Source organism: Panicum virgatum, chromosome 9K (assembly GCF_016808335.1).
Source record: "Panicum virgatum strain AP13 chromosome 9K, P.virgatum_v5, whole genome shotgun sequence".
In the NCBI taxonomy this organism is placed as follows: domain Eukaryota; kingdom Viridiplantae; phylum Streptophyta; class Magnoliopsida; order Poales; family Poaceae; genus Panicum; species Panicum virgatum.
The window spans coordinates 14,829,039-14,838,597 of NC_053144.1; the positions used below are offsets into that span (position 1 = coordinate 14,829,039).

General features: G+C 58.0%; 1 protein-coding gene across 2 annotated transcripts; it reads right to left on the bottom strand.

The window, feature by feature from the left end:
* Positions 1–6,028: 6,028 nt before the first annotated feature.
* On the bottom strand, positions 6,029–8,571 carry LOC120650299 (protein IQ-DOMAIN 14-like). 2 transcript variants are annotated; one of them, XM_039927364.1, is made up of 3 exons: positions 7,519–8,571; positions 7,125–7,367; positions 6,029–7,050 (listed from the first exon to the last, which is right to left on the bottom strand). In XM_039927364.1, exons 1-3 carry the CDS (start codon positions 7,957–7,959, stop codon positions 6,343–6,345), a joined length of 1,392 nt encoding a protein of 463 aa, XP_039783298.1. In that variant the 5' UTR covers positions 7,960–8,571; the 3' UTR covers positions 6,029–6,342. The 2 variants fall into 2 exon arrangements, with proteins under 2 accessions (XP_039783298.1, XP_039783299.1); XM_039927365.1 differs by having other exon boundaries at positions 6,029–7,035; positions 7,519–8,563.
* Positions 8,572–9,559: the final 988 nt, after the last annotated feature.

The window sequence follows — 9,559 nt, forward strand, 5'->3', positions numbered from 1 at the left end:
CGATATTTCTGACAAACCTAATCCGGAATGGTAAATGCAGAAGGCGCGCAGGTGGTGTCGCGCAACTTGCTGATTTGTGGTACTATAACAAATGCACCCCATCGCCGCCCATGTACCGGCAACTCCATCTCCCTCAAACCCTCTCATCCTCCTCCCAAGTCCCAACCGCCTTCAACTCCCCATGATGCTATTGCCAAAGAAGCTCCAGCGACTCATCCTATAGCCCACCTCCTAACCCTAGGTGGCGGCCACATGTCGAATCCTTTGCGATACTTCAACCTGCAGTCAGGTCATTGACGTGCGGCCTAGCTCCACATGTCAATGATGGAGTACTGCATACGTCATGTGTATCATCCTGTAATTTTTACGGAATGTTATATTCTCCAAAAATGTTAGTTTTCAAAAAAAATTTGTGTGCAAGTGATAATAACTAGAATAATCTAAGAATGTCCTCTTTTCTATCTCAAAATTCCTAGAATTTGAAACCAAATAAATATAAGGATCATATTGTTAGAGTGATTTATCTGGATTTTATTTGGAGTTATCGAATCTACCTTGTTTAAAATTGTTTGTTGGATTTTATCCAAATTATTTTGAGCTTGTTTGATTGAATTGAGTGGAGTTCAAATTAATTTGAGCCAATTAATTTGAACTCAAATGCTAACAGACCTAAAGCCTCCAACCCACCTAAAACCTAACGTCGGCCCGACCACCCAGCCTGCTAACCCTGCAACCCAATCCAGCCCGTGCCCCCCTTTTCAGCCTGCCCGCTCGCCAAGCCGGCCTGCGACCAGCCCGAGCCAATCGTCTGGCCTGTTACCGCCCCGACCAGGCCTGCCCCTGGCCCGTCACCCGCGCACCGGCCCGCTCGGCCATTCTGCCTGCGCGGCTCGCAAGCCAGCCAGCCCAATCGGCGCCCCCCCTCACCGTTTCCCCTTTTGCTGTGTCGCTGACGCCCCGACCCCACCTGTCGGCTTTCTTCCACCTCCAACCACTCCGCCGCTGCCTCCTGTGTCAGCGCTTGCGTCACCTCGCATCCCCCGCGTCGCGATGAAGCCCTCCAACCGCCTCTCCTCCGCGCCGCGGAACCCGCCGCGAGCCGCACACCCCGCCTTGACCAAGCGCGCCGCCAAACCCTAGGCGCTGGACCGCCCGATGGACGCCACGCGTCCACACACGCACCCCGCGGCCGGACCGGCAATCCTCGGCATCCGTGCCGCCTTGGAGCCCTAGCACCTCTATATAAGCCCCAATCGGCCGTCCCCAAAACCCTAGCCATGGGGAATTTCTCCCCGTCCCATCCGCCGCCGCTAGGAGAGAAGAGGGGAAGAGAAAGCAGAGGAAGGAGGGAGAGGAGGAGGAGGATGCCGCCACCGCCAAGAGACGTCGTCGAGCCAGCGCCCGTACGCCTACACCGCCGCAGCTGCTCGGCACGGCACTGCTCCGACCCGCCGGCCTCGACTCGCCACTGCCACGAGCGCCTCGACTTCGAGTCTGAACGGCGAGCCCAATCCGCGACGTCCCTCGCCGACCCCTCTGTGCTGCCGGCCGTCATGCCGTTGAACCCCTCCCGTAGCCAAGACCATAGGAGCCCCGCCTATCTTGTCGTGCAGGGACCCGACGGCTGCTTCGCCATCGCCAGCCTCGCCGCTACGCCGCCCAGCCTCGCCACGGCCGTGCCGTGTGCGATGGCCGCGCGTACGAACGCCGCCTCGCCGCGTTCAACCCCTAGGCCGCCATTTCTTCCGCCACCGTCCGTTGGCCGTGCCTGACCCTCGCACACACCTGCACCACGCTGCGGCCACGCCTCGGCGTGCGCACGCACCCGCACCGGCGACCACCCGTGCTCGCCGGAACGCCACCGCACGCGCCCGTCTCGCCCTGGCCCGCGCCACGGTCGTGCCGCACGCGGAGCCCGCGTGGACACGCCACTCCCCCGCTGAGCCACCTCGCTTGCCTGGTCTCGCCTAGCCACCTTGAACCCTGTCGTTCTCGCCTTCCTCGCCGGGTTCCCGCCGTCGTGGCCATGCTACGCCGACGCCGCCCCCGACGCACCACGCTCGCACACCCACAGCCATCACCGCCGTCTTGTCTCCGCGTCTGCTGGAGACGCGCTCGCCCGCGACGTCGCGTCGCAGCGAGCCGAGCCTTGCTCTGTTCTGCTCCACTCTGGCCTGCCCTTCCTCGCCACTGCGTCACTGACCCTCGCCGCAGGAGGACCTTCGTCATTTGGGCCTGACCCACCGCCTCGCCACAGCCTAGCTTGTGTTCCCGCCTGGATCTTGCTCTGCTCTGCCTAGGTTGGCCTCACCACCGTAGTTGCCTCGTCGCAGCGGGCTCGGGAAGCCGATGTCCCACGAGCACCTCCTGGCCGCCGCCGCCGCCACTGCCGGATCCCTGCCCTGGCCGCCGAGGCCACTCTGCTTGCCGTCGCGCCCCCTTGGCGCGCCGCGGCAGACTCCTCTGCCCCGAACCACGCCCTCGCCGCCGCCGCGAACTGGTCCGCCAGTGCCGCGCGCGTGCGATCCAGGACTGAGCCGAGCCCCGCCTTGACCTCACCCGGACCCAGCCGAAGGAGCAGGAGGCACGTGTCGCCGTCATCGCCGCCGGGAAACACTCGCCGCTCGAAGACCTCGCGCGCCGTCGACCTGATCTGCCCCCACGGCACGAAGAGGCGAGCCGCTGACGACCGGGCTCCACAAGCCAGCGAGTGAAGGAGAAGGAGAAAAGAAGAGATGAAAAGGGAAGAGAAGGAGTGGGCCGCCAATGCCCCGCGGGCCCAGACACCAAGTTAAGCGAGCCGGCCTGCCAGCCAAAGACCAAGCCGAGCCAAGTTTATGGGCCGCCAGTAAACCAGCCCGTTAAGCCGCAAACCCGAGCCAGCACACGTAACCGAGCCGCGGACCAGGCTGAGCCAAGCCGAGATGATGGACCTCCGAACCGGCCCAATCTCTTTGCGCCCGTTTACACCCCCTTGCCCTTTTTCTTTTTCTTTTTCTTTTACCCAGACCTGACACGCGGGACCCACTTGTCAGTGACACAGTGCCACTGACATGTGGACCTCACACAGACGTGGACCCAGTTGACCTGTTGACTTGGTCAACATTGACCAGGTCAACGCTGACGTCATCAGAGGCCATGATGACATCAGCATTTGGCGGACCCGTGCTGACGTCATGCTGACAGCAGGACACGTGGCACTCTCTGGTGCTGCCACGTGTCAGCCTGTGTGTTTTTCTTTTTCCGAAAACCTTTTATTAATTCCAAAAATTATTTTAAGCTTCAAAAATTTATAATAAATCAACCGGAGCTCCGAAAATTATGAAACCAGTTTTCATAATTCTTCTAAGATCATGATCTATGTGTTAGAGTAGGTTTTGTTGTGAGTTGGATCTTATTTGGATAGTTTTGTGCGTTTTTACACTTTGGCCCTTATAGTAATTCGTAATTATGAATAGGTCCTGCTGCTGAAGAGAAGAACGACGACCAGGACCACCAGGAGACCCAGGAGCTGCTGAAGAGAATAACTCAGATTCACGCCCATCTATAACTTGAATACCTATTAGGTATTGCTTGCTAGAAATGCTATTGCTCTACTTGTGTGTATGTGAGATAAGCCTGCATGGCCTACTTATACCGCATTCCTTGCATCCCTATTACCCCTTGACTGATTCTTGGATGCTTAGCTACTATGAGAGTGAATGGGTATGGGAATTCCATGATATGATAGTTTTGGCATGCATGAGACCCACTTTGTGAGGAGCCCGAGATAGGGCTTTTAGCGGGGGCAAGCTACTGGCCGGGAATTTGTATTGGGCACATTCTAGGGAGCACCTGTGACGGGCGCGGGAAGAGAAGGAGGGGCAATACCTGTTATGGGTGCCCAAGGAGAGGCGAGACCTGTTATGGGTGCCTTTGGCGGACCACTGCGGAGGACTGCGATGAGTGCTTGCCGCGGCTCTTATGGACATATGTGGTATCTGAGATTTGTAGGACCTTTCGTGCACGCCACTTACCCACTGTGATGGTGGATCCGGACCGAGCTAGCTATGCGCGTCACCAGACCTGTCAGGAGTAGGGTAGTGCGGGGGAGGCCCGATGCGGGAGGAGCATGGGCGCTTGGTAGAACTTCGGATGGCAGGAGGAGAGCCACACAACTCCAGGGCGCCCCAACCACGAGGGGGTTGCATCCCAACCTGGGGGGACAGGATGGTGCCGTAGCGGTTAGTCTCGCTCTTCGGAGTACTTCGGTAGGCCGGTTCCTCGGAGATAGTCAGGTCGCTCCTAGCTGGATTCGTGGCGAGTGGGTACAGGTGTACAACCCCTGCAGGGTGAAATCTATACGTATAGCTGCGTACTCGGTCATGTACATTTTCTACTCTTCTGTTACTTCATCTAGAGTAGCAAACCCAGCTTTCTACCTCCCTCTAGTCCACTTTTCCCTGTGGAGTCAGATGAGGTGCAAGGAAGAGGGAGTTCCTGCACCGACTTGGGATGGGTGAGAGACATGATTATGGATATGTGTGTGTGTGTGTGTGTGTGTGTGTGTGTGTGTGTGTGTATATATATATATATATACTTGTGCTTGTATAGGAAACCTCAGCCTATCATTGGCTACCTTTTGTACCTTTGCATCCACTTAAAGCTTGCATACGGATGGTGATGTGAACCTATCCCGTCTTTGGGGATAGTTTGGCAAGATGCAGGATCCGATTAGGAGTTCGACACCAAAAATGACAGATGGTACGATTGAAGCTTAGAAGCCCGTGCTACGCTCAAGTGTTGTCTGTGGAGGTGAAGTTCGAGATGAAGGAAGGCATGAAGATCAACTACCGCCATCATTTTCTGTTTGTTCCAGTTTAGCCCAATGGGCTTGTAATAAATTCGTACTACAAATCTTCTAGATTTTGTAATAATTAAACTCATGTTTGAATTGTTTAAGTGAGTATGAACTGATTTACTGCCTGAAACGAGTTATGTATGTGATAGCTACTGATTCAGTGACCATCACGACGATACAGGGATTCGGTTCTTCTTTCGGAAACCCGGGTTGTTACATCATGGGTGTAGAGACGTGGTAGGATAAAATGAGAAATAAAATGAGTTAGCACGCTCACATGTGAACAGGGTGGATATTGGAGGCGACTTATTGCTAACCTGATACATTATTGGGGAGATATGCTCTTAGAACTTAGTTTTACACAATTTACCTTTAGTAGCAAAGTTTACAATACTAGCTTCTATCTTTTTGATATGATTATTGTACAATCATGCGGGTCAACAAAATGGCATACAACCTTGCGTAAAACATGTGATTGGTGTGGCCTGATCTCTTGATTTGCATGAATTCACCGACAGACTTCTTGCATATAAAGGCACTGTCAACAAGCAAATAGAATTATTAGGCCAGTCTCAGTGGGAGTGTTATCGACATAGTTATCTAGACTGAAATATTAAGAACTGTGCCAGTGGAGTATCATGGTGATGACACTCCTCTCACATTTCATGACACTCCTCTCTTCTTCTCTCCTCGTACTATTAGTATATGTTAGCAAATTTAATGTTATGACACTCTTATGATACTCCCACCGAAATTGGTCTAAGGCCGCACCCATGACGTATGCAGTACTAGTGCAAATGCGCATCCAATTTGTCATTTTTGTAACTATTATATCAGATCGAATTTGCACCTCCATTTTCCGGCGGCACGTATGTTCAGAAATGGAGTAAAAAAAATCAGTCCTAAGGGTAGGCCGGTAGGGACATCCGCATGGTCGTGCACGATTTCGGAGCGCGAAGTGATCTCAAGAAACGAAAAGGTCAAACAACGAACACCCCCCGTGATGCCCAATAACAACCGTGCGCGGCAGCCATGTACTGGTAAAAATGGAGCTAAGATTCCTGACAATGGAGATGGAGTGCTCCTACGCGCTCAAAAGTCATGGTGTGAGAACTGAAAAGGGATCCCAACTTGGGCTGCCCTTTACAATCTCAGCAGGTACTGCTCAGTGCTCATTCCGGAGCAACAGAAAACTGATGATTCCTTCTCATGCTTCATTTGGCTCTGAAACGACCAGGACTTGACAGATCGAAGGGCGACACAACAAAGTACTACGAAAAGACACATTATTCTTGGCACGCAAAAACACCAAAAGTGTCTCGTCGGTCACGGAATCCTTGAATAAACACTCGTACAGATTGTTCAAAAACTTGCAGAGAGTTCGAGCCCAGCTTCTTCTACTGTTATAACTACAGTGAGCTACCTTCCAGACGTCCCTACAGGCCCAGCAGCATTTGCATTTCCTCTTCCTCCTTCAGAAACCACGTGAGCGCGTCGCCCCCTCACGCCATGCCGGCGTTGTCGGTGGCCAGCGACCAGCAGTACGTGGTGGTGGCGGCGGTCATCACCGTGCTCGTCGACCGGCACTCGCTGTCGTGCGCCGACGCGCTCCACCGGTCCAGCCTCGCGCCCCACGGGCACGCCCCGGGCGCGCTCGCCTGCGACGGGCACCGCTGCACGCGCACGGGCCCGTGCCTGGGCGCCGCCCCGCGCGCCCCCGGCGTGGCCTGCGCCTGGCTCTCCAGCGACGCCCTGCGCCGGCCGCCGCCCGGCGGCTGCCAGGCGGCCGCCTCGGCGGCGGACGACACCGACAGCCGCTGCCGCGGCGCGCTCTGGGACCGCGCCTTGGCGCGCGACGACTCCGTGTTGGCCATGTAGCTGGGCACGACGAACATCGGGTGCTCGGCGGCCGAGGGCCTGTCCGCGCCGTCCTCGTGGTGGTGCGGCGGCCACGGGCTGCTCCGCGCGGTGGCGAAGGAGAAGTCGTCGTACCGGCCGCTGTACGTGCGCGCCGCGCTGGCGTCGGTGAGCGCGGACGGCGTCGGCGATATCTTCTGGTACAGCTCGTTCTTGGACGGCGTGCGGCAGAGCGGCGTGGCGTAGCAGCTGCTGCGGCGCGACGTCCGGGGCGTGCCGTGCAGCACCTCGCCGCCGCCGGTGTCCACCTCCACGATCTTGACGTTCTCCTCCATGTCCTGCGCGAAGCATTGCTGATCGAAATAAAATCCCCTGTTCAGGCTGGCAGATGGCCGGTATTAACGAGAAGGCACGGGCCGTCGCGTACTTGGTGGTGCCGGAAGCGCGGGTGGTGCGGCGAGCTGCGGCGGGTCGGCGTCGTCCGCGGCGTCCGGACGACGTGCTTGTCGTCGTCGAGCATGCGCAGGCGCGCCGCCCGCGCCCTGTTCTGCGCGGCGACGAGCGCCTGCATGCAGCGCAGGGTGTGGCTGGCCTGGCGGCGCACGAGGTGGCCGCGCACCAGCGCCTGCAGCTTGACGAGCCCGCGCAGCGCGCACAGCGCCTTCCTCGCCTGCAGCAGGCACCAGGCAGCCAGACGCGACACGTCACGACACGGAGCCCAAGACCCGATCGATAGATATTCCAAAGTCAATGCAGGACTCGTCACGCCGTCAATGCAACTGCCCACGCACAAATAGTGATCTATCGCCGGCCGAACTCACCAGGTAGGATCTGAAGACGGCCTGGATCTTGATCGCGGCGGCCTCATCGATGCCGATGACGGTGGCGCGCTTGGACGACGAGAGCCTGACGACGGCCGCGGCGGCGTGCTTGGCCGCCACGGCCGCCTCAGCCGCGGCCGCCGTGGCGATGGCCACGGCGACGGCGTGCTGGTCCGGGTCCAGCGCCCGCGGCTCCAGGGACCCGTAGCGCGCGAGCCGGCCGCCCTGCGCGTCCTTGGCGGGCGACGCCGCCGCCGGGCGCCGGAAGCTCCACCGCCTCTTCTCCTTGGCCCCCGGCGTGGACGCCGGCGTCGTCGTGGTCGCGGTTGTCGTCCCCGTCCCCGGCAGCGCCAGCGTTAAGTCCGCCGGGTCCCCGGGCTTGTCCCTGCCGCCCCTCCTGCCCGGCAGGAAGCTCCGGAGCCACTTGCCCGCCCTGCCCATCCTTCCGCCGCGGGATCACAAGCTCTCACCACCAGTCACCACCGGCCCGCCGGCCGCCGGCATCGCAGGCTCGCGGTGCCGCGCGGGAGACGCAAAGCGAAACGTGAGCCCGGTGGCTTCAGCTGAGGAGTCACCGCTGGACGGCGGCAGGGGCGGCAGTGGAGTGCAGCGGAGGGGAGCCGGTGGAGGGGACGGAATATATTACGGCGAGCGAGGGCGCCATGTCCATGTGCGGCGCTGCGCTGCGCGCGGCAGATCACGCCTGCAATAACTACCGGGAGAGGGCCAGCCGAGCCGGGCAGGACCAGCGGCCGGCAGCCGGGGCAGGGAGGAGTTCCTTCCAGGCGGGCACGCACGCCTCGGCGATGGCGCGCTCGTGGTTCGTTTGGTGGCGGATCGTAACCTGCGGCGGCATAGATCCACGTGGCGCCCGACGGCAGCACTACCTCCGATCGATTCCGGCGCGCATCCGAATGATGGAATTCTCCGGCCCTGAAATCCTCCGCGCTGAGCTTTTCCTTTTTTTTTTAACAACCCGCGCTGAGCTGATTGATCTGCTCCAAACGTTCAGGACTTGAGGCTGCAGCCTGCAGAAGAGCAGAGAGGGAACCATCTCTTTTTAAACAGGGCCTGTTTTCACCATCGTTGCCTATGTTCCGATTATGAGCCGTTGAAATGGCTGATTTTGCTACTGCACCATGACCCCCATTTATATTTGAAAAGGGTTGGGCTACTGAACTCGATACTGCTGTTTTCAGTAGTTTACTGGGATCCATCCGCTCATGATATGGATCCATGACGCCACGCGATCGCCATGAAGGGTAAGTTGTTAGTATTGATCTCCGCGAGATGGCCCAACAGCAAACTGGACCCTTGTCTCGCGTCTTGATCGGGGACGCCCAGCCCAACACGGCTGGTGGGCCCCCGTCGCGCAGCGCCATATAAAAGAGAAAGGTGGGGACTGTGGTGGTTATCATGAGGTTCGCCGCTGCTCAGTTTCCCCACTAAAAACCTAGCGATCGATCTCCGCGAGGCGCTGAAGCGACGGGAAACCCGCCGCCCCTGCGCCACGCCGTCACCACGATGCATCTACACCGCCCGTCGCTGCCCTAGTGCAGAACTACGCCGATGGACTTCGACGTCCACGGCGGTGACATGGGAGGTGGCTACGGAGGGTACAAGGTATTTCTCCACCGTTAACGTTTCACCCACTCGATCTACTCCTAGGCGATCCAATAGTTATAACATAAGTAGCTTTGACCGCGGCTTGTTTATCCGAGAGCTGGTCAGAGTCAGAGCTGCTGCTGCTGCATGTGGTGAGGGTGAGCAGGTGAGGTGGTGGTGAGACTACCCTCCACCTGCACAGGCCACAGCGACCTCCATAAACAAGTTACAGTTGCGAGCTTGTTTATCAGAGGCCACACATGGCACAGCTCAGCCGGCGTCAAATCTGATCTGACCCCTCCTTTTAACCACCATCAAGCAAGCTTTCGAGCGCATGATCCGAGGCCGGCCGATCCAAGCCAGGATGGGCTCAACCTAGCTTCTTTCCTCTCCCAGTCTCCCTCCCGGGATACAGCCATACTAGTACAGCGCACGC

Excerpts from the sequence above, each read along its gene's own strand:
- LOC120650299 (XM_039927364.1), bottom strand. The coding sequence starts at position 7,959 with ATGGGCAGGGCGGGCAAGTGGCTCCGGAGCTTCCTGCCGGGCAGGAGG. Across the intron at positions 7,368-7,518 it reads CCGTCTTCAGATCCTACCTG|GCGAGGAAGGCGCTGTGCGC; the intron begins GTGAGTTCGGCC and ends TGCCTGCTGCAG. Across the intron at positions 7,051-7,124 it reads CGCGCTTCCGGCACCACCAA|CAATGCTTCGCGCAGGACAT; the intron begins GTACGCGACGGC and ends TATTTCGATCAG.